Raw genomic sequence first — 24548 nt, forward strand, 5'->3', positions numbered from 1 at the left:
CACAATTCAACACAATCAAAATAGCTTTTTTTTGTCTTTTAACACGAGCTTAACGCCTAACAAACACTTGAGCCCATAGACTGGAGCTCTCTGTTAAGGGTGTCAGTTATTTATTTTACTGTTGCAGCCGACGTATATACTGTTGCGTTGTCAGTGTACATAGACACACATGCTTTATTAAAGGTCACTGGAATATCATTAGTGAAAACAATAATGGCCTAAGCCAGCTGCCTTGCGGTACACCACACTCTACCACATTTGTTATAGAGGCTTCTGTGCTGGGTTTAGGACCTCATATTGAAACTTAGAGACCCCAACTTATGTATAGAACAATCTTAAAATGACCTACTGTGGTTTAGACACAAGCATAATGAAACCTCTTAACACAATACATTAAATTGACTTGGTGAAAATATATATATTTTGGACCTAACTTGCTTACCACTTTTTCCATGTGGTTTCTTCCTTCACAGACTCGATAAAATGACGACCTCTTCCTCAATATTTGATCAGATGATACATTTTATGTGTGGTTTCCTAGAAACAAGGGTGGCTCAACTTTCCCCACTCTCCCCCAATAGACAGGATACCAAAACTATATCCTCAAAGAAGGAAGCCAGCCTAGCTAGAAATACATTTGGCAGCACTAACTGGCAAATTGGTGAGGTTAGTGTTGTTGGTTGAGGTGATGGTGAGGTGTTATGTCTGACTGTTAAAAGACACCAGTAATGTTTACACAACGCTAGTAATGGGCCCCATTAAATGCAATGATTATTACTGAACACAGACCTATTTCGGAGTCCCTGCTGTGGGGCTTGGTAAGTGTTTTTATAGGGCCTAGTGATTGGCAAACATTGTTTTATAGGAAGCGAAGCAGCGGCTGGTTTCTCTGGCTGGGGTTGGTTGTTTTCCCCTTTCCTGTCTGGTTGTGACTTGGTCCTCCCTGTTCCAGGTGCTGATTAGCACCACAATCCCTCATGTCTGCTTCCTTGCTATGAAAACACCTGGAAAAAAACGATTCACATTGGTAAATCTCAGGACGTATCCCTACCTGTTCTTCCCCCAGAAAACACAAACCTACCTGTTCAGGGAACTTGTTCGTACCAGTAGGTCTAAAGACTTGGCCTATTTAATGTGTTAAAGGTTAGAAACACTGTGCTAATTCTTATGGGAGAGAACTCCCTGAGCACTATTATTCTAAAACAAACCAAGCATATAAACCTTTGTAGTTAGCAGTTTGCTGCAGCAGAGCATAATTAATCAGTACTGTTTTACTCTGTGGTTGCTCAGAGGTGACATTGGCACTCCCATGTTTGTCTGCTGGGCACAAGTGGTTTACACTGGATCTCTAAAAGACCATAGGGAGCTACTTTGCTGATAACCAACAAAGTAAAGGCATACTTTAGTTTTGTTGTGTGTGTGACTCATTGTATGTTCTCACAATAACTCATCCTGTATCTTTCTTCATTCTCTCCCTACAGTTCCAGCAGTCTGTCTCAGCGGAGTTGAAGGCTCTGGGCAGAAGCTCCTACACACTGTGTGTCGACGGGCCCCTCATCATACGACAGGCCCTTCACCCTGAGGCCTCCAAGAAGGTATTGAGTGGCCCTTGATTTTCTAACCTACCATTTAGGGAAAATGTAGCAATTTTGATAGAAAATATAATTGCCCTTATTTTACTGACCAAGTTAGGGGAATTTCCACCACATATAGAGTTGAAGTCGGAAGTTTACATTCACTAAGGTTGAAGTCATTAAAACTCGTTTTTCAACCACTCCACAACTATAGTTTTGGCAAGTCAGTTAAGACATCTACTTTGTGCATGACGCAAGTAATTTTTACAATTGTTTACAGACAAATAATTTCACTTATAATTCACTATCACAATTCCAGTGGGTCAGAAGTTTATATGCACTAAGTTGACTGTGACTTTAAACAACTTTGAAAATTTCAGAAAATTGTCATGGCTTAAGAAGCTTGTGAAAGGCTAATTGACATCATTTGAGTCAATTGGAGGTGTACCTGTGGATGTATTTCAAGGCCTACCTTCCAACTCAGTGCCTCTTTGCTTGACATCATAGGAAAATCAAAAATCAGCCAAGATGTCAGAAAAATAAATTGTAGACCTTCACAAGTCTGGTTCATCCTTGGGAGCAATTTCCAAACGCCTGAAGGTACCACATTCATTTGTACAAACAATAGTACGCAAGTATAAACACCATGGGACAACGCAGCCGTCAAACCGCTCAGGAAGGAGACGCGTTTTGTCTCCTAGATATGAACGTACTTTGGTGCGAAAAGTGCAAATCAATCCTAGAACAACAGCAAAGGACCTTGTGAAGATGCTGGAGGAAACTGGTACAAAAGTATCTATATCCATAGTTAAACGAGGCTGCTCAGCAAGGAAGAAGCCACTGTTCCAAAACCACCGTAAAAAACATCAGACTACTGTTTGCAACTGCACTTGGGGACAAAGATCATTCTTTTCGGAGAAATGTCCTCTGGTCTGATGAAACAAAAATAGAACTGTTTGGCCATAATAACCATTGTTATGTTTGGAGGAAAAAGGGGAAGCTTGCAAGCCAAAGAAAACCATCCCAACTGTGAAACGTGGGGGTGCTTTGCTGCAGGAGGGACTGGTGCACTTCACAAAATAGATGGCATCATGAGGGAGGAAAATTAGGTGGATATATTGAAGCAACATCTCAAGACATAACTCAGGAAGTTCAAGCTTGGTCGCAAATGGTTCTTCCAAATAGACAATGACCCCAAGCATACTTCCAAAGTTGTGGCAAAATGGCTTAAGGACAACAAAGTCAAGGTATTGGAGTGGCCATCACAAAGCCCTGACCGCAATCCTATAGAAAATTTGTGTGCAGAACTGAAAAAGCGTGTTCGAGCAAGGAGGCCTACAAACCTGACTCAGTTACACCAGCTCTGTCAGCAGGAATGGGCCATAATTCACAACTTATTGTGGGAAGCTTGTGGAAGGCTACTCAAAACATTTGACCCAAGTTAAACAGCTTAAAGGCAATGCTACCAAATACTAATTGAGTTTATGTAAACTTCTGACCCACTGGGAATGTGATGAAAGAAATAAAAGCAGAAATAAATTATTCTTTCCAATTATTCTGACATTTCACATTCTTAAAATAAAGTTGTGATCCAAACTGACTTAAGATGGAACATTTTTACCAGGATTAAATGTCAGGAGTTGTGAAACTGAGTTTAAATGTATTTGGCTAAGGTGTATGTAAACTTCTGACTTCAACTGTATCATACATACATGCATACACACACACACAGTACTGTTCAAACGTTTGGGGGCACTTAAATTTCCTTGTTTTTTTTTTAAAAGAAAAGCGCCTTTTTTTGTCTAATTTTGTCTAATAAAATGAAATTGATCAGAAATGCAGTGTAGACATTTTTAATGTTGTAAATGACTATTGTAGCTGGAAATGGCTGGGGAAAAAAGGAATATCTTCTTAGGCGTACAGAGGCCCATTATCAGCAACCATCACTCCTGTGTTCCAATGGCACGTTGTGTTAGCTAATCCAAGTTTATTTTTAAAAGGCTAATTCGATTATTAGAAAACCATTTTGCAATTATGTTAGCACAGCTGAAAACTGTTGTTCTGATTTAAAGAAGCAATAAAACTGGCCTTCTTTAGACTAGATGGGTATCTGGAGCATCAGCATTTGTGGGTTCGTTGTTTCTGGCCATTTGAGCCAGTCAAAGTACTTTCTTCTGAGACTCATCAGTTTCTTGGCAATTTCTCACATGGAATAGCCTTCCTTTCTCAGAAAAATAATATACTGAAGATCTCGTACAACGCTGTGTACTACTCCCTTGACAGAATAGCACAAACTGGCCCTAACCAGAATATAAAAAGTGGGAGGCCCCGGTGCACAACTGGGCAAGAGGACAAGTGCATTAGTGTCTAGTTTTAGAAACAGACATTTCCAGCTACAATAGTCATTTCCAACGTTAACAATGTCTACACTGTATTTCTGATCAATTTGTTATTTTAATGGACAAAAAATGTGCTTTAAAAACACTTGACATTTCTAAGTGACCCCAAACTTTTGAACGGTCGTGTGTTATACATACATACATACATACATACATACATACATGGAAAAGGTATTATGTTAATCAGTCTCTTGGACTTTGTTCAGGTGAAGTAGGCACAATGCTATAATTCAGTTCAGATAATGAGTCTGGTATTTGTTTGTGTATGTTCTTTACATTTGACCTTTTAGCCACGTGTAAGTTGTAATTCCTGGGTCACAGTTAGCAGTATTTCTCCTGTGCTTGTGTTGAGCAGTAACATCATATTCTGCACAGGAATGCTAGCTATCCACACAATCATCCGTAGATGGCTTCATGTCATATTTTTTTCCCTGCTTTATCTCATCACGTCTTTATGCCACCTATTCCTGGCTCCCTTCTTCATTGCATCACTCCTATTATCTCTTCTTTTCATGAGGTCTGTCTACACAGTACGCTACTATTCAGTGAATGTTGAATGGACTAATGACTGACCTACCTGTTGTGTGTCTGTTTCAGAACCTGGTCCTTCCGGAGTGTTTCTACTCCTTTGTGGATGTGAGGAAAGAGTTTCACAAATGTTGTCCCAATGCTGGACAGGTCCAGGACCTAACACTGCACTCTATGCTAGAATGTAAGTCAGAGTCAGATGAAATGTAATCTCATTTGTTCCTAGTACTTATATAAACGACTGATAAAACATCCTTACATGTGTGTAGATGTGTGCATCCCAGAACTTCCCCTGTCAGAGCAGGTGATGGGGCTGAAGGAGGTGAGGTGTCTGGTCCAGCTCTCCCTGCACATCCTGGCTGAGCCATACAGTAAGTCTATACATCTCTCTCCTCTTTTGCTATTGCATTTCCCCCCGCTCTCTGTCTGTGCCAGTCCCACCTGGCCACCCCACAGCCCTGTCAATCTCTCTACGTTAGGTGGCTAACAGGAATGCTGCTGAAGTTGCAGGCTGGCAGACCAGACCTGTTGAGCATGAAACAACCTGGCATCATGGAGCAACACTTAAAAACAACATTTGTTGTATTGTTCAGTCTGAATATAAGTGAAGTTGATTGGCTTCTGTTGGCGGATCCAATGTCAAGCCTAATGTGAAGTTATTTTTTTATCAGTATGGTCCTTTTGATTGTAAATGTGGATATAAGTTTGATCCATATTGTAAATTAGTGTTTAAATCTCTTGCAGACCACAAATTCTCATGCTTTGAAGCTGTGAAGTACAAGCTTGAATCGGGAGCATGGTATGTATATTCTCAGTGCATCGACTTTATGTAACCTCACTCAACCAGGTTGTGTGGCCACGTCTCTATACTAAACCTGTTGTTTTCTGCAGTTGAAGCCTAACCAACCGTCCCTCCCATGTTCAGAGCCAGGCTCGTAGCATTGATTACAGCAACAAGGGAAACCACAAGCGTGTCATTAAACCACTCCAACTTTGCCATTAAGTACTTAACTGGCTATCCAATAGCACCACACAAATCCCACTATGGTGTCCAATACCCATTGCCCTGACAACCCCTGGCATGTGTGTTTCCGTGTTAGAGTAGTGTGAAGTAGACTGTTAAACTGCAAAGTCCCAATTTTTACCATGTCTCTCTCTGACGAAGACAACTTACTGAAACACTTTGGTTTTTAACAATATAGAAGTACTATTCAAGTCCATTTACATTGTCTTCAAGAGTTTCTGAACATGACTTTCTCTGTCTCATACAGCATTGAGTTTAGTGTGTAACTGTTAAACACCGTTCCCCATGTTGACTGTGCCCCCCTGGTTTGTCCCCTGCAGCAGTAAGACCGAGCCAGTGGACAGTGAGACAGTGATCAGAGCCAGGGGGTTGCCATGGCAATCCTCTGACCAGGACATCGCCCGCTTCTTCAAGGGCCTCAACATCGCCAAGTATGTTACCAAAACATGACTGTGTGTCGTGATTAAGCCACGGTTCCACTGAGAATTGGCGACTAATACCCACAGGATGTTGTACATGCAGCTTCGCCTCCATAACGGGTCAAATTGTTCTGACCTTTCCTCCAACCTCTCCCTGTGTATTTCAGGGGTGGTGTGGCCCTCTGTCTGAACGCCCAGGGCAGGAGGAATGGTGAAGCCCTGGTTCGGTTCATCAACCAGGAGCACAGAGACCTGGCCCTGGAGAGACACAAACACCACATGGGCAGCAGATACATTGAGGTCAGCATCCGTATAACACAGCAGCCCCTACATCTAACACAGCAGCCCCTACATCTAACACAGCCATACTAATGCTGTTGCTTCACTAATGGATCCAATACCGTTACAGCATCAGCTATGCAGCCAATACTGTTACAGAGGAAAAAAGTGTCATGCTTTCCAACTGTAGCACAATGCATGTTGCACTGGTCAGATGAAAGGCCATTTGGAGTTGCTAAAAGTCTCCTCTCATCCTCACAGGTATACAAAGCCACAGGAGAGGAATTCCTCAAGATCGCTGGAGGTCAGATTTCACCCCCCCCCCACCCCCTTTTCCTCCTTCCCTCTTTTCCCTTGACTAGAGGGGCTTTCCCTGTTCCTCCGCCCTGTACCGCTCCAGTTGCCTGGCTTATCCTGGGGGAATGAAAGGTGCTTTGTGGGCCTCACCCTCACCCCTCAGAGGCTAGTTGGAGGAAGGTAACTTTACCCCTGGCTGACAGTTTCTCACCTCATCCTCCCGGCGGCCAGTGAAAGGCCCAGCTCAGGGCCATACAAAGGGGGCGTGAATAGACAAAGAGCAGAGCTGATACAGGAGAGAGAGCAGGGGAGAGACTAGCGTCTGTCTGTGGACTCTAGCCAGTCGACTGGAGATCTCTAATATTTGTCAAGACATTGGACTTTCAGCAGATACTGTTTGCCCTAGACTCTGACTCACTGCTCTTGTTTTAATGTCTACTATTGTAATTTAAAGTGATGTAATGCATTTTATCATTTTATTTATTAGTGGCAATAAGCAACAATAATGTGCATGTTAAAGGGACCAAGTAATTAGCTAAAGGTCTTCTCACTTATAGCTAACTCTGTTTCCTCTCCCTCTGTGTGACTGTAGGCACATCCAACGAGGTGGCCCAGTTCCTGTCCAAGGAGAACCAGGTGATCATCAGGATGAGGGGTCTTCCCTTCACCGCCTCTCCCCAGGACGTGTTGACCTTCCTGGGGGCCGACAGCCCCGTGACGGACGCCAGCGATGGCCTACTCTTCGTAAAGTACCCTGACGGGCGGCCCACAGGCGACGCCTTCGTCCTGTTCTCCTGTGAAGAGTACGCTCTGAACGCCCTGAAGAAACACAAGCAGATCCTGGGCAAGAGATACATTGAGCTGTTCAGAAGCACTGCAGCAGAGGCCCAACAGGTAAAACACATCAGTCACTGTTTATAGGTGTAGTATACAGTCACTATGAGGTAGAGCTGTTCACACAGGTTCAGTGTAGTAGAATGTAGAGCTGTTCAGAAGCACTGCAGCAGAGGTCCAACAGGTAAAACACATCACAGTCACTGTTTATAGGTGTAGTATACAGTCACTATGAGGTAGAGCTGTTCACACAGGTTCAGTGTAGTAGAATGTAGAGCTGTTCAGAAGCACTGCAGCAGAGGTCCAACAGGTAAAACACATCACAGTCACTGTTTATAGGTGTAGAAGAACGTAGAGCTGTTCAGAAGCACTGCAGCAGAGGTCCAACAGGTATGGCATCTAGGGACTCAATGGGGTTTCTTTACTACTTAACCTACTATCAGAGATGCATCAATACCATACCTGTTGCACCCTTGTACTGCAGCCAAGGTGCAACAGTTACGTTATAGTAGACCGTCACTGTGAGGTAGAGATGCATAGAGCGTTTTAAAGACAGTTGAGGTCCAACAGGTACAGTGTTCTAGGCACTGCCTGTCACTTGAGATCATTTCTTTAGAAAGGAGGACTACTGGCGATGAACCTCTTTCTCCATATTTAACCAGTTATCTAATTTGTTGTGCAATGACTATTGTGTTTACAGTGTAAGACATGACTAAAGTTGAAGGGCTATACGTGACACGGCATAGAATGCGGTCCCCATGAGTCAGTTTGCTGGAGGATGGTACTCGTGTCGTGACACAGGAGTTGTTTGTTTGACTATTATATCAAAGCCTCTTGTAAATGAATGTCAACATGACTCAACACCACAGAAACACAGCAATATAATGAAGTCGGTGCCGACTTTGTCGTCTGACCCTTTGACCTCTGCCCTCTGTTAGGTCCTGAACCGTTACATGTCCACCCCTCTGATCTCCACGCTGCCCTCTTCCATGGTCCCCATGCCGGTCTTGGCCACGCCCCCCTACCTGGCGACTGGCAGCACGCGGGACTGTGTCCGTTTGCGAGGTCTACCCTACACCGCTGCTATAGAGGATATACTGGAGTTCATGGGAGAACACACTATTGATATTAAACCACATGGAGTTCATATGGTGCTCAACCAACAGGTACTGGTTGTTACACACACGCCATGGTACTTTCCCCCGTCTTATAGTAAATACTTAGTGTAGATGAAGTGATGGGTACAAGCCGAGGATTCGGAAGCATCTCTACACTATTGAGATGTGACCAAAGTTCCCACCCTAACCCTTCCATCAGAGCATCACTCATCTCTAACCTCCTCCTCCTCCAGGGTCGTCCCTCAGGTGACGCCTTCATTCAGATGAGGTCAGCTGACAGGGCGTTCATGGTGGCCCAGAAGTGCCACAAGAAGATGATGAAGGACCGCTATGTGGAGGTGTTCCAGTGTTCTACTGAGGAGATGAGCTTCGTCCTGATGGGAGGAACACTGAACCGCAGCGGCCTGTCCCCTCCACCCTGCAAACTACCCTGTAAGTCCATAATAGACCATCTGAATCACTGCATGTCCCATTGATGTTTCAGAACATATCACGTAAACAGGAGAATATGTAGCAAGAACAACAGGACAAGTAGCTTTCAGAAATGTCCGTTTTAATAATAAACAAGCATGTTTCAGTCAATGTTATGCCTTTTTTTAATGGTTTGTTTAGGGAACATACACTGCTCAAAACAAATAAATGGAACACTTAAACAACACAATGTAACTCCAAGTCAATCACACTTCGGTGAAATCAAACTGTCCACTTAGGAAGCAACACTGATTGACAATAAATGTCACATGCTGTTGTGCAAATGGAATAGACAACAGGTGGAAATTATAGGCAATTAGCAAGACACCCCCAATAAAGGAGTGGTTCTGCAGGTGGTGACTACAGACCACTTCTCAGTTTCTATGCTTCCTGGCTGATGTTTTGGTCACTTTTGAATGCCGGCGGTGCTTTCACTCTAGTGGTAGCATGAGACGGAGTCTACAACCCACACAAGTGGCTCAGGTAGTGCAGCTCATCCAGGATGGAACATCAATGGGAGCTGTGGCAAGAAGGTTTGCTGTGTCTGTTAGCGTAGTGTCCAGAGCATGGAGGCGCTACCAGGAGACAGGCCAGTACATCAGGAGACGTGGAGGAGGCCGTAGGAGGGCAACAACCCAGCAGCAGGACCGCTATCTCCACCTTTGTACAAGGAGGAGCAGGAGCACTGCCAGAGCCCTGCAAAATGACCTCCAGCAGGCCATAAATGTGCCTGCTCAAACGGTCAGAAACAGACTCCATGAGGGTGGTATGATGGCCCGACGTCCACAGGTGGGGGTTGTGCTTACAGCTCAACGCCGTGCAGGACGTTTGGCATTTGCCAGAGAACACCAAGATTGGCAAATTCGACACTGGCGCCCCGTGCTCTTCACAGATGAAAGGAAACGTCTGGAAACGCCGTGGAGGACGTTCTGCTGCCTGCAACATCCTCCAGCATGACCGGTTTGGCGATGGGTCAGTCATGGTGTGGGGTGGCATTTCTTTGGGGGGCCGCACAGCCCTCCATGTGCTCGCCAGAGGTAGCCTGACTGCCATTAGGTACCGAGATGAGATCCTCAGACCCCTTGTGAGACCATATGCTGGTGCAGTTGGCCCTGGGTTCCTCCTAATGCAAGACAATGCTAGACCTCATATGGCTGGAGTGTGTCCAGGTCTGGGAGGAGATCCCTCAGGAGACCATCTGCCACCTCATCAGGAGCATGTCCAGGCGTTGTAGGGAGGTCATACAGGCACGTGGAGGCCACACACACTACTGAGCCTCATTTTGACTTGTTTTAAGGACATTACATCAAAGTTGGATCAGCCTGTAGTGTGGTTTTCCACTTTAATTTTGAGTGTGACTCCAAATCCAGACCTCCATGTGTTGATAAATTTGATTTCCATTGATAATATTTGTGTGATTTTGTTGTCAGCACATTCAACTATGTAAAGAAAAAAGTATTCAATAAAAATATATCATTCATTCAGATGTAGGATGTGTTATTTTAGTGTTCCCTTTATCTTTTTGAGCAGTGTATTACACAGGCAGGGTTAGCTGTAGTAATTATGCACTCCATATTAGTTGTAACACATTAAAACACTGACGGGTTTGTTTGCAGACACACCCACTTTAACCATGTGTATATCTATCCCAGTGTACTTTGTTCTATTAGTGCCCTGTTGCTATAGAGATTAGATTCCTGCTTATCATATCACTAGAAGGCAGTGCACACTCTTGGTGTGGCTATTGGCTGTTGTGAATTCTGATGGACACACTTTGAGAGCAGTTGCTCAAATGGCTGTTTGTTTGCTGTCAACTTTGTTTCCATTTATTCAACCTCATGTTTGACAACTGTAATCTCACTGGCTTGACCTGGAGTTATGGCAGTCACTCACTCGGGTTGCCAGGTTGGTAGCAGAGTGTACCTGAGAACGCTCATCCCCACAAGGTCACTTGAGTTGCCAGATTGGTATGGGGAGTGTACCTGCAAACCCGCCCTCAACCCACAGGGTCATCTGACTGTGTTTTGTGTCAATGTGGCAACAGACCCATACAGCCTGTTTGTGTGTAAATACACAACCTCCCTCCATCCCTCACTGTGTTTATGTTGTAGGGTTAGGGTAACATCAAGGACAGAACTGGAGCAACTGAGTACAATACTACCTTGAGGCTTTTATGTGACTAACATAGTCTTATCAATCATATGTAAAACTAGAGTTTTTCCTAGGGACCATGCTTCTGTGTTGCTTGCTCTTTGGGGTTTTAGGCTGGGTTTCTGTGTAAGCACCCGGTGACAACTGCATATGTAAAAAGGGCTTTATAAATACATTTGATTGATGTTGTATGCCGCTGGGAGCTGTGTGATGGTTCAGCGTGATGTTTGATGTGCAGGCCTAGGCATGATGGTGTAGTAATATTGAGGTTATGATAAGGATCCAATGTTCCTGTGTGGTTGTATCTGAGATTCTGAACTTCGCTCTCTGTCCTCTCCCCAGGTCTGGCTCCTCCAGCCTATGCTGCGTTCCCTTCTCCTGCCATGCTCTCTGAGGCTGCTCTGTACCAGCCCCCCCTACTGGCCACCCCCAGAACACCCCAGCCCCCACACAGCCCCCACCCCACCCTGGCCTACTACCCCCCACAGCACCACCCTGCACAGCTCTACATGAACATGAACATGAACTACACTGCGTACTACCCCAGGTTAGTGTGAACTACACTGCGCGCTACCCCAGGTTAGTGTGAACTACACTGCGCGCTACCCCAGGTTAGTGTGAACTACACTGCGCGCTACCCCAGGTTCGTGTGAACTACACTGCGCGCTACCCCAGGTTAGTGTGAACTACACTGCACGCTACCCCAGGTTAGTGTGAACTACACTGCACGCTACCCCAGGTTAGTGTGAACTACACTGCGCGCTACCCCAGGTTAGTGTGAACTACACTGCGCGCTACCCCAGGTTAGTGTGAACTACACTGCGCGCTACCCCAGGTTAGTGTGAACTACACTGCGCGCTACCCCAGGTTAGTGTGAACTACACTGCGCGCTACCCCAGGTTAGTGTGAACTACACTGCGCGCTACCCCAGGTTAGTGTGAACTACACTGCGCGCTACCCCAGGTTAGTGTGAACTACACTGCGCGCTACCCCAGGTTAGTGTGAACTACACTGCGCGCTACCCCAGGTTAGTGTGAACTACACTGCGCGCTACCCCAGGTTAGTGTGAACTACACTGCGCGCTACCCCAGGTTACATTTACATTTAAGTCATTTAGCAGACGCTCTTATCCAGAGCGACTTACAAATTGGTGCATTCACCTTATGACATCCAGTGGAGCAGCCACTTTACAATAGTGCATCTAAATATTTTAAGGGGGTGAGAAGGATTACTTTATCCTATCCTAGGTATTCCTTAAAGAGGTGGGGTTTCAGGTGTCTCCGGAAGGTGGTGATTGACTCCGCTGTCCTGGCGTCGTGAGGGAGTTTGTTCCACCATTGGGGGGCCAGAGCAGCGAACAGTTTTGGCTGGGCTGAGCGGGAACTGTACTTCCTCAGTGGTAGGGAGGCGAGCAGGCCAGAGGTGGATGAACGCAGTGCCCTTGTTTGGGTGTAGGGCCTGATCAGAGCCTGGAGGTACTGAGGTGCCGTTCCCCTCACAGCTCCGTAGGCAAGCACCATGGTCTTGTAGCGGATGCGAGCTTCAACTGGAAGCCAGTGGAGAGAGCGGAGGAGCGGGGTGACGTGAGAGAACTTGGGAAGGTTGAACACCAGATGGGCTGCAGCGTTCTGGATGAGTTGTAGGGGTTTAATGGCACAGGCAGGGAGCCCAGCCAACAGCGAGTTGCAGTAATCCAGACGGGAGATGACAAGTGCCTGGATTAGGACCTGCGCCGCTTCCTGTGTGAGGCAGGGTCGTACTCTGCGGATGTTGTAGAGCATGAACCTACAGGAACTACACTGCGCGCTACCCCAGGTTAGTGTGAACTACACTGCGCGCTACCCCAGGTTAGTGTGAACTACACTGCGCGCTACCCCAGGTTAGTGTGAACTACACTGCGCGCTACCCCAGGTTAGTGTGAACTACACTGCGCGCTACCCCAGGTTAGTGTGAACTACACTGCGCGCTACCCCAGGTTAGTGTGAACTACACTGAGCGCTACCCCAGGTTAGTGCGAACTACAAAACCATTTCCCCGTCGGGTTTTGTCAATATGAACTGTACATCCTCTTCTGTCATGTGTGTTTCATGTATGTATGCAGTTCAAAGTGCCATGTTTGGTATTGATTTTGACACTGGAACATCTTCTGAATAATGTACACTTGCTTCCAAAGAAAGAAAAATAAATGTGTTTCTCTCTCGCTCTAGCCCCCCAGTCTCTCCCTCCACGATGAGCTACTTTGCATCTCCTCCAGGGTCAGTAGCGTTAGCGGCCCAGCAGTCCCATGCCCAAGGCCACGTTGCCTCTCCCATGATGCCCCAGCACGGCGCTCTAGTTAGGATGCAGGGTCTGCCCTACAACGCCGGGGTCAAAGACATCCTCAGCTTCTTCCAGGGATACCAGGTCAGAACCTCCAATATGACCCCCACTACTAACCTCTCCTTTTCCCTCCATAGTCCCCCCTCCCTCTACCCCAGTCTCCTTAGTTCCAGTCTCCCCAGCCCCTGTCTCAAACTCCATTGCAGTTTAATGTGTCTTGGTTGATTTTCTTCGCCACTCTTTTTTTGTGTATTGTCCCTTTCATATACAAAGATCCCACAATTTTATCATGGCAGCTTTTTTGTGGGGGTAAAAAAACATGGCAAATTAAAAGCCACCTAAGACCTAGTCATGATTCCTGCATGTTCAGATGCTGTAACCAAAATACAGGTATTGGGTCTGTGTGATTGGTTCTCTGCTTTTATTCAGGTAAATTCATGAACACTTCCATTGTTTTAACACCTCCCTAATTTCAAATGCAAACAGCCCCCATGGTTTAACAACATCCCTGCCAGTTACTCACTGACATGTATAAAAGGAGTTTACCTGCAAATGAGTTGGAAATAAGGGGCTGTTTGAAAGGGGCTCATATAAACATTGCCTTGTGGTATGTTACCTGTAAAAATCCATCTTCTGTCTGGTTTAGGAACTGTTGGTTAGAGTCCTGCATCTGGTCAGATCCCTGCGGTTGACCTGCAAAACAAAATCAGCTAGCTGGTGCAATGAAAGTTCTTTCAACCCACGGGTCGGCTCTCGGTTCAGAACAATTATTTTGCTGGTCGGAAGCATTTTAAATCAAGATAATATATATTTTTTACAAACCCTGGAGCTTATTGTGTTGCGAATTCCATTCTGTGAGCGGTGAGGCAGACATGTAGGCTACCAGCCATGCACGCAGTGGATCAGGGAACTGTCCATTGTGTGGTGCTAAACCTTGTGTTTTATCCCCCCACGTGAATACGTTGCCAAGTGTACTTTCCCAGGCTAGCCTAGCTCACGTGAAAAAGGCTAACGTAGGCCTAACCGGAGAAATAAAAAGGTAATGCACCATAGTGGAAACAGGTGCTGCGTGAGTCATTGTGGACCAGGACAACAACCCGGTAGATGGAGTGGCTATGCAGACAGCAAAACTTGCAAGCAGGTATTTGTTTAAGGTGGGCCAATTCAGTTTAATATCAGTTAATTCAGGCTTTTGTTCATTTGGACCATACGCAGGCCATATGAAGTTTAAACCGGTGCGCTGGTTAAAGTTTGAGTAGGCTATAGCCTATAAATGTATTATTGCAGCCTATAAACAATTCCAAGAATCGAATGTTTCAATTTGATTATCTGAACAATATTGAATGTAAAGGTTTTGTCAGCTATAGGCAATTCTATGCAGGTGGATCAGGTTGAGGAGAAAAATCTTTCGTCAGATGGGGCTCTGAATTGGTTTTGGGCAGGTGAGGCTCCAGAACTGACCCGTGTAGGACTCTACTGTCGGTACCTGGGGTGGCAGGGTAGCCTAGTGGTTAGAGCGTTGGTCTAGTAACCGGAAGGTTGCAAGTTCAAACCCCCGAGCTGACAAGGTACAGATCTGTCGTTCTACCCCTGAACAGGCAGTTAACCCACTGTTCCTAGGCCGTCATTGAAAATAAGAATTTGTTCTTAACTGACTTGCCTAGTTAAATAAAGGTAATTTTTTATTTTAAAAAAATAAACATTGTATGGCTTGTGTTACATAAAATGTTATTGGTCGCGTCCACAATTTGCAGATGTTATCACGGGTGCAGTGAAATGCTTATGTTTCTAGCTACAATAGTGCAGTAATATAAAACAATACACACAAATGAATAAATACCTGGACAAACTGTCCAAACCCTTATTCATTAATAGCATATTTGTATAATTCCCCCACCTCATGACAAAACCAGCTTTATGTTTAACTACAAGCCTGTAGGCAAACCCATCATTCAGAATTGAACAGTCAGTGTGCTCATATATTAGCAACCAGAATGCTTTACTGCAACACAAACCATGGTTCAGCACTGCAGCATATTCAATAAGGGATGTGTGCACTTGTGCTCTCCCCTTCTCTTGCTTCTCCCTCATTGGCTGACTGGTGGAGTGAGTCTACAGAGGAGGTATGAACTGAACTCTCACAGTACTGTGACTGACTGGGCTGGTTGGGCAGGTGTATTAGGTGTTTTAGCCTGAGGATATAGGGATGGGACCGAGGTGTTTTTGTTAAAGGTTTGGGTCTCTGTGCTCTTAAAGGTTTGTTTAGAAAAGATTTTAATGTCATATGTGTGTGTTTTCCTCTGGGTAAGTCTAAGCTCCCAGCATGTGAGAACACCTGACCAGTTACTGTAGGGCTTTACAGTCCTACACACTGTGTGTGTATATGCTAAAGAGAGAGTGTTGCTGAGTTCAGTCCTGACTCTTAGCTTAACCACTGTAAACTCATCCTGACCGGTTGTCCCCTGGTTTCTGCTATCTGGATCAATTAGAAACGTGTTGTGCTGTCTGACTGAGCACTCCATTTGGGTGAGGAACTGTTCTGAGTGGTGGATTGGTGTCTTACATTACACTTGTAGTGAATGCATGTACAGTTGAAGTCAGAAGTTTACATACACTTAGGTTGGAGTCATTAAATCTTGTTTTCAACCACTCCACACATTTCTTGTTAACAAACTATAGTTTTGGGAAGTCGGTTAGGACATCTACTTTGCATGACACAGGTCATTTTTCTAACCATAGTTTACAGACATATTAATTCACTGTATAACAATTCCAATGGGTCAGAAGTTTACATACACTAAGTTGACTGTGCCTTTAAACAGCTTGGAAAATGTCATGGCTTTAGAAGCTTCTGATAGGCTAAATGACATCAACTAGAGGTGTGGATGTATTTCAAGGCATACTTTCAAACGCAGTGCCTCTTTGCTTGACATCATGGGAAAATCAAAAGAAATCAGCCAAGACCTCAGAATTTTTTTTGTAGACTACAATTCTGGGTCATCCGTAGGAACAATTTCCAAACGCCTGAAGGTACCACATTCTTCTGTACAAACAATAGTACGCAAGTATAAACACCATGGGACCACGCAGCCGTCATACCGCTTAGGAAGGAGACTCGTTCTGTCTCCTAGAGATGAATGTACTTTGGTGCGAAAAGTGCAAATCAATCCTAGAACAACAGCAAAGGACCTTGTGAAGATGCTGGAGGGAACAGGTACAAAAGTATCTATAGCCACAGTAAAACGAGTTCTATATCGACATAACCTGAAAGACCAATCAGCAAGGAGGAATCCACTGCTCTAAAACCGCCATAAAAAAGCCAGACTACGGTTTGCAACTGCACATGGGGACAAAGATGGTGTTTTTTGGAGAAATGTCCTCTGGTCTGATGAAACAAAAAAATAGAACTGTTTGGCCATAATAACCATCGTTATGTTTGGAGGAAAAAGGGGGAAGCTTGCAAGCCAAAGAACTCCATCCCAACCGTGAAGCACAGGGGTGGCATTGTCATGTTGTGGGGGTGCTTTGCTGTAGGAGGGACTGGTGCACTTCACAAAATAGATGGCATCATGAGGGAGGAAAATTAGGTGGATATATTGAAGCAACATCTCAAGACATAAGTCAGGAAGTTAAAGCTTGGTTGCAAATGGGTCTTCCAACTGGACAATGACCCCAAGCATACTTTCAAAGTTGTGGCAAAATGGCTTAAGGACAACAGAGTCAAGGTATTGGAGTGGCCATCACAAAGCCCTGACCTCAAGAACATTTGTGGGCAGAACTGTGTGTGCGAGCAAGGAGGCCTACAAACTTGACTGTTACACCAGCTCTGTCAGGAGGAATGGGCCAAAATTCACCCAACGTATTGTGGGAAGCTTGTGGAAGGCTACCCGAAATGTTTGGCCCAAGTTAAACAATTTAAAGACTATGCTACCAAATACTAATTGAGTGCATGTAAACTTCGGACCCACTGGGAATGTGGTGAAAGAAATAAAAGCTGAATTAAATTATTCTCTCCTATTCTGACATTTCACATTCTTCAAATAAAGCGGTGATCCTAAGACAGGGAATTGTTACTAGGATTAAATGTCAGGAATTGTGAAACTTGAGTTTAAAAAAAAATGTATTTGGCAAAGGTGTATGTAAACTTCTGACTTAAACTGTATGTACAGTGGGGCAAAAAAGTATTTAGTCAGCCACCAATTGTGCAAGTTCTCCCACTTGAAAAGATGAGAGGCCTGTAATTTTAATCATAGGTACACTTCAACTATGACAGACAAAATTAGAAAAAATATCCAGAAAATCACATTGTAGGATTTTTTTAAATGAATTTATTTGCAAATTATGGTGGAAAATAAGTATTTGGTCACCTACAAACAAGCAAGATTTCTGGCTCTTACAGACCTGTAACTTCTTGCATCGAGCCAACCTGGATCCGGGATCATGACTACAGCCTCAAGCCCATTACCATAACGCAACGTTAATTTCATTTGCGATTTTCATGAATAGTTAAATCAATATGCTAGCTCTCATGCTTAGCCTTTTGTTAACAACACTGTCATCTCAGATTTTCAAAAATATGCTTCTCTACCATAGCAAAAGTAGCGTTAGCATTTAGCATTAGCATTTAGCGTTAGCATCACCAGGCAACATTTTCACAAAAACCAGCAAAAACATTCAATAAATAATTTACCTTTGAAGAACTTAGGATGTTTTCAATGAGGAGACTCTCAGTTAGATAGCAAATGTTCAGTTTTCCTGAAAGAATATTTGTGCAGGAGAAATCGGTCCGTTTTCTGCGTCATGTTTGGCTACCAAAAAAAAAATGAAAATTCAGTTATAAAAACGCAGAACTTTTTCCAAAATAACTCCATAATATCGACTGAAACATGGCAAACGTTGTTTAGAATCAATCCTCAAGGTGTTTTTCTACATATCTCTTCAATGATGTATCGTTCCTGGAAGTGTGCTTCTGCTTCTGTATCCCATGGCAAAATGAGTGTTACTGACAGTTGCGCACCAATTTAGGCAAATTTAGGCATCAAAGCTGGGACCGAGAGACTGAAAAACAGCTTCTATCTCAAGGCCATCAGACTGTTAAACAGCCACCACTAACATTGAGTGGCTGCTGCCAACACACTGTCATTGACACTGACCCAACTCCAGCCACTTTAATGATGGGAATTGATGGGAAATGATGTAAATATATCACTAGCCACTTTAAACAATGCTACCTTATATAATGTTACTTACCCTACATTATTCATCTCATATGCATACGTATATACTGTACTCTAGATCATCGACTGCATCCTTATGTCACTAGCCACTTTAACTATGCCACTTTGTTTACTTTGTACATACTCATCTCATATGTATATACTGTACTCGATAACATCTACTCTATGCTGCTCTGTACCATCACTCATTCATATATCCTTATGTACATATTCCTTATCCCCTTACACTGTGTATAAGACAGTAGTTTTAGAATTGTTAGTTAGATTACTTGTTGGTTATCACTGCATTGTCGGAACTAGAAGCACAAGCATTTCGCTACACTCGCATTAACATCTGCTAGCCATGTGTATGTGACAAATAAAATTTGATTTGATTTAGGTCACCGGACGGCCCCCTGGCAAATGTAGTCTCTTATGGCCAATCTTCCACTGATATGCCTACAAATACGCCACAATGCTGCAGACATCTTGGATGAACGGCAGAGCGCATAAGCTCGTTCACAGCCTATTCACAGCCATATAAGGAGACGTTAGTAAAACACAGCGTCAAAAATCCTGTTCATTTCCTGTTTGAAGTTTCATCTTGGTTTCGCCTGTAAGATCAGTTCTGGGGTACTCACAGATAATATCTTTGCAGTTTTGAAAACATCTGTGTTTTCTTTCCAACGCTGGCAATTATATGCATAGTCGAGCATCTTTTTGTGACAAAATATTGCGCTTAAAACGGGCACGTTTTTTTTTATCCAATAATGACATAGCGCCCCCATAGGTTGAAGAGGTTAAGAGGCTCCTCTGTCCTCCACTCGTTACCTGTATTAATGGCACCTGTTTGAACTTGCTATCAGTATAAAAGACACCTGTCCACAACCTCAAACACTCCAAACACCACTATGGCCAAGACCAAAAAGCTGTCAAAGGACACCAGAAACAAAATTTTAGACCTGCACCAGGCTGGGAAGACTGAATCTGCAATAGGTAAGCAGCTTGGTTTGAAGAAATCGACTATGGGAGCAATTATTAGAAAATGGAAGACATACAAGACTACTGATAATCTCCCTTGACCTGGGGCTCCACGCAAGATCTCACCCGTGGGGTCAAAATGATCACAAGAACAGTGAGCAAAAATCCCAGAACCACACAGGGGGACCTAGTGAATGACCTGCAGAGAGCTGGGACCAAAGTAACAAAGCCTACCATCAGTAACTCACTACCCCGCCAGGGACTCAAATCCTGCAGTGCCAGACGTGTCCCCCTGCTTAAGCCAGTACATCTCCAGGCCCGTCTGAAGTTTGCTAGAGAGCGTTTGAATGATCCAGAAGAAGATTGGGAGAATGTCATATGGTCAGATGAAACCAAAATATAACTTTTTGGTAAACCTCAACTCGTCGTGTTTGGAGGACAAAGAATGCTGAGTTGCATCCAAAGAGCACCATACCTACTGTGAAGCATGGGGGTGGAAACATCATGCTTTGGGGCTGTTTTTCTGCAAAGGGACCAGGACGACTGATCCGTGTAAAGGAAAGAATGAATGGGGCCATGTATCGTGAGATTTTGAGTGAAAACCTCCTTCCATCAGCAAGGGCATTGAAGATGAAACGTGGCTGGGTCTTTCAGCAGGACAATGATCCCAAACACACCGCTCGGGCAACGAAGGAGTGGCTTCGTAAGAAGCATTTCAAGGTCCTGGAGTGGCCTAGCCAGTCTCCAGATCTCAACCCCATAGAAAATCTTTGGAGGGAGTTGAAAGTCTGTGATGCCCAGCAACAGCCCCAAAACATCACTGCTCTAGAGGAGATCTGCATGGAGGAATGGGCCAAAATACCAGCAACAGTGTGTGACAACCTTGTGAAGACTTATAGAAAATGTTTGACCTCTGTCATTGCCAACAAAGTATTGAGAAACTTCTGTTATTGACCAAATACTTATTTTCCACCATAATTTGCAAATAAATTCATATGAAATCCTACAATGTGATTTTCTGTTTTTTTTTTTCATTTTGTCTGTCATAGTTGAAGTGTACCTATGATGATAAATTACAGGCCTCATCTTTTTAAGTGGGAGAACTTGCACAATTGGTGGCTAACTAAATACTTTTTTGCCCCACTGTATGTTCCAAAGACAGTTTTTAGGTGGGTTGTTGGGGACTTGTGGTGTATATAAATGTAAGTGTGATTTGTATTTATGTGCTGTGTGTGTATATAATGCTCTACCAAGTCCCCCTGTCTGACTGTGAACCTCATTACACTGTAGTACTCTCCTGAAGACTACAGCAGCATGGTTCAGATGAGTCAGGGACAGACCAGGAGTCTGATCCAGCCCAAAGAGTGGCTCTGTCTGTAGGGAGACTTGGGTAAGTTACCAGCCTACCCTGTACCTCACATGGCCCCCGTCTGCCTGCCTGCCTGCCTGCCTACCTGCCTTCCGGTCCACCTGCCTAACGTGAAATCAACAGTGTGCTCCAGAGTGACTGTTTCTCCTCTCCTCCTCCTCGCTCTCTCCCTTCCTCTCCTCCTCCTCGCTGTCTCCCTTCCTCTCCTCATCCATCTAGCCCTTGACCTGAGTGTGCTAACCTACTCCCACAGACTGATCAGGGGATTGCTTTTGGACTGTAGCTCTTCTAAAGGGAAGCATGCATTAGAAGGAATTGCATTGACCTGTGGTTTCTCATCTGACTCATCCAACTTTACTGCGCTGATCAGTGCAGGATCTCCTCTCCAACTCTACTGGGTTGATCAGTGCAGGATCTCCTCTCCAACTCTACTGGGTTGATCAGTGCAGGATCTCCTCTCCAACTCTACTGGGTTGATCAGTGCAGGATCTCCTCTCCAACTCTACTGGGTTGATCAGTGCAGGATCTCCTCTCTCCTTTGCCAGATTGTGGCCCCCTGGTGTTGGGATGGTGCTAATGACTGAGCGGTGTGGCTTCTATCCCCTCTGTCTCTCTCTCTCCACGACTCTCTTCATCTCTCCATCTCCTGTGGTTTGTTGCCTCCAGCTCCAGCCGGACGCCGTCCTCCTGTTGTACAACTTCAGTGGCCAGCGTAGTGGCGAGGCCCTGATCACCTTCCCCAGCGAGGAGTCAGCCAGGCGGGCCGTGGCCGAGCGCGCCAACCACCCCCTGTCTGGTCTCCCCGTCCGTCTGCTGGTGTGCTGCGACTGACCTCGACCAGCTGACCGCGACCATGGAGGGAGGAGTCGAGGACCACAACCGCTGATTCCTTCTCCCTTGTCACTTCCTCTCCCTCCACTACTGATACAAACACACACCTCCCCACAAACAATCTGCCGAATCTCCCTCTTAGCCTCCTTCTCAAGCTCCCTCTCAACATTCATACACAGACCGACAGACACCTCTCCCCACAGCACTAGGTTGTACACATATTTATATTTGATGCACATCCTCCTTCCTGTGTTTCTGGCACAAAGTGCCTTGTGTGAATACTTCCATAACATCCACCGACGATGCCAATGAAATGTACCACTCACCTAAAGCATGAAACCACTTCGCCCCTTGTTTTAGCTAAATGACCACTACAGCCCACTAAGATGTTCATACCTTCAAACAAAATCCCTATTCCCCTGTCTGGTTTGTCAGTCTGAAAACACTACTGTGTGTATCCTACTGTATGCATGTTAGTTGTAAATGATGTGCCTTCCAATGCTGGGCTGTACAGTGTAATATTAGATAAGAGCCATATAGACTGACTAAAACTACTACTGTACTGGATAGAAGGGAAATCAGACGCTCGTTCCACTACTCCCTTTTCTAAAACTAGGAAAGACAAGGCCACTATGTACAGTAGTGAGAGCCACAGTAACATGCTGGATGCTGAGCTTAATGACAGCTACTTGTGTAACAGTGTTTGTTTCTGCTGTGAAAGCATTTGTATGGCATGCCATTCTATTTAGAATAGTATGTCCAAGTACTCTGTCTTTGTTACAATCAGAGTAGGCTAAGGCTCAAGTAGCTGAAGTCTCATTTAGTTCTGTAGTATACTAGCATGACAAGTATTGATTCTTTGTTTAATCCAAAAAACTCTCCCTAAAATTTAGATTTATTTAAATGTGAAAAGAGTTGGCTGTTGGTCTGCATGATCTTCAGGCAATATCCTTTAAAGGGAGTAGATCTCTGTGCCATCTGTTTTCTTCCAGACTATATTTTATAGAAAACCGTGTCCTTCTGCAGCATGCTTTCCATTCTCCCTTGTTATTGGACTGTCAAACTGTGTAAAAAAAAATATATATAAAAAAACCGCTGAATGAGTTGTTCCTGTGACTGGGCTGCTGAGAACATTAGTGTCTGGTTTCTCATTTGCTATGCCTATATTACCCAGAGTGCAATAGCAGCCCCCTCTGTGGCTTGGCTGACCTCTGGCGGCTGATGGAAAACATTTTTTGTTTCTTTTAAGCAAGTTTGAGACTTGACTTGTATGAATTTAACTACTGTATGTGTATATAACTGTTTGAATAAATACAACTTTATTGCCCCAGTGTTTTAAATTGCCTTAATTTGTTCTGAACTGTGTCAATTAAATTCTATCGAAGAACTCAGACATTTTAGACGAGGCCAATATACAGTAGTCTGTGACATGGTGGATGGTGTGCTTATTGACAACTAGTAACTTTATTTTTGCTGTGTAAAGCATTTTTGAATGTATGGCATAATGCACCAATGAAATGTATTTTTACACTTAATTGAATTGGACAACTAGTGGTGCAAAAGATTTGGCTTGTTAATGGCACACACGTTCATAAAGGTATTCTAGTAATCCCTATTAGATGACTCAGCTCGTTAATGGCATACACACGTTCATAAAGGTATTCTAGTAATCCCTATTAGTAGGCTGATCCAGTCCATTCCACATGTATATTCCAGTGTAGGTCTGGATGACTCCAATGAAATGAGGCCCTGCATAATAAAGTGATTTATTGCATATCAGTTATAAGGTGATCTCTTCAGGATTATCACCATCATTCCTCCCACACTACCAATTTATTAACACTGAACAAAAATGTAAACATGTGAAGTGTTGGTCCCATGTATCATGAGCTGAAATGAAAGATCAGACATTTTCCATTTGCACAAAAAGCTTATTTCTCAAATTTATGCACATCGTTTTTTACATGTCGCAGATCAAGAAGCTGACTTAAAGAGCATGATCATTACACAGGTGCACCTTGTACTGGGGACAAAAGGCGACTCTAAAATGTCCACGACACAATGGCATTGATGTCAAGTTTTGAGGGAGCATGCAATTGACATGCTGACTGCAGGAACGTTAATTTCTTTACCATAATCCACCAACGTCATTTTAGAGATTTTGGTAGTATGTTCAATCGGCCTCACAACCGCAGATCATGTGTAAACAAGTCAGCCCAGGACCTCCACCCCCAGGTTCTTCACCTACGGAATCATCTTAGACCAGACAGCTGATAAACTGGATTTGCACAACTGAAGAATTTCTGCGTGCTCGTCGTCCTCACCAGGGTCTTGACCTGACTGCAGTTCGGCGTCATAACCAACTTTAGTGGGCAAATGCTCACCATCGATGGCCACTGGCATGCTGGAGAAATGTGCTCTTCACAGATGAATCCCGGTTTCAATTGTACCGGACAGATGGTATGTGGTATGCTGATGTCAATGTTGTGAACAGTGTCCCATGGGTGGTAGTGGGGTTATGGTATGGGCATAAGCTACGGACAACGAACACCATTGCATTTTATTGATGGCAATTTGAATGCAGAGATACCGTGATGAGATCCTGAGGCTCATTGTCGTGCCATTCATCCACCCCATTACCTCATGTTTCAGCATGATAATACACGGACCCATGTCGCAAGAATCTGTACACAATTCCTGGAAGCTGAAAATGTCCCAGTTCTGGATGACATATCTGT

The 24548-nt window shown here is 44.3% G+C and overlaps 1 protein-coding gene across 2 annotated transcripts in view; it reads left to right on the forward strand.

Annotated features, from left to right (window-relative positions):
- esrp2 (epithelial splicing regulatory protein 2) overlaps window positions 1–23137 on the forward strand; it is a 29544-nt gene extending 6407 nt beyond the window's left edge. Inside the window, exons 4-17 of one of the 2 annotated variants that reach the window (XM_065013200.1) lie at window positions 1482–1595; window positions 4571–4685; window positions 4771–4872; window positions 5246–5300; window positions 5846–5956; window positions 6112–6244; window positions 6485–6527; window positions 7113–7414; window positions 8293–8520; window positions 8706–8904; window positions 11437–11641; window positions 13302–13497; window positions 20901–21000; window positions 21646–21734. In XM_065013200.1, the coding sequence (XP_064869272.1) occupies window positions 1482–1595; window positions 4571–4685; window positions 4771–4872; window positions 5246–5300; window positions 5846–5956; window positions 6112–6244; window positions 6485–6527; window positions 7113–7414; window positions 8293–8520; window positions 8706–8904; window positions 11437–11641; window positions 13302–13497; window positions 20901–20990 (1893 nt within the window). In that variant the 3' untranslated portion in view covers window positions 20991–21000; window positions 21646–21734. Of the gene's footprint in view, window positions 1–1481; window positions 1596–4570; window positions 4686–4770; window positions 4873–5245; window positions 5301–5845; window positions 5957–6111; window positions 6245–6484; window positions 6528–7112; window positions 7415–8292; window positions 8521–8705; window positions 8905–11436; window positions 11642–13301; window positions 13498–20900; window positions 21001–21645 lie in introns of both variants that reach the window. The other variant, XM_065013199.1, reaches the window with a different exon arrangement.
- Window positions 23138–24548: the final 1411 nt, after the last annotated feature.

This window comes from Oncorhynchus nerka, linkage group LG28 (genome assembly GCF_034236695.1).
Source record: "Oncorhynchus nerka isolate Pitt River linkage group LG28, Oner_Uvic_2.0, whole genome shotgun sequence".
NCBI classification, from domain to species: domain Eukaryota; kingdom Metazoa; phylum Chordata; class Actinopteri; order Salmoniformes; family Salmonidae; genus Oncorhynchus; species Oncorhynchus nerka.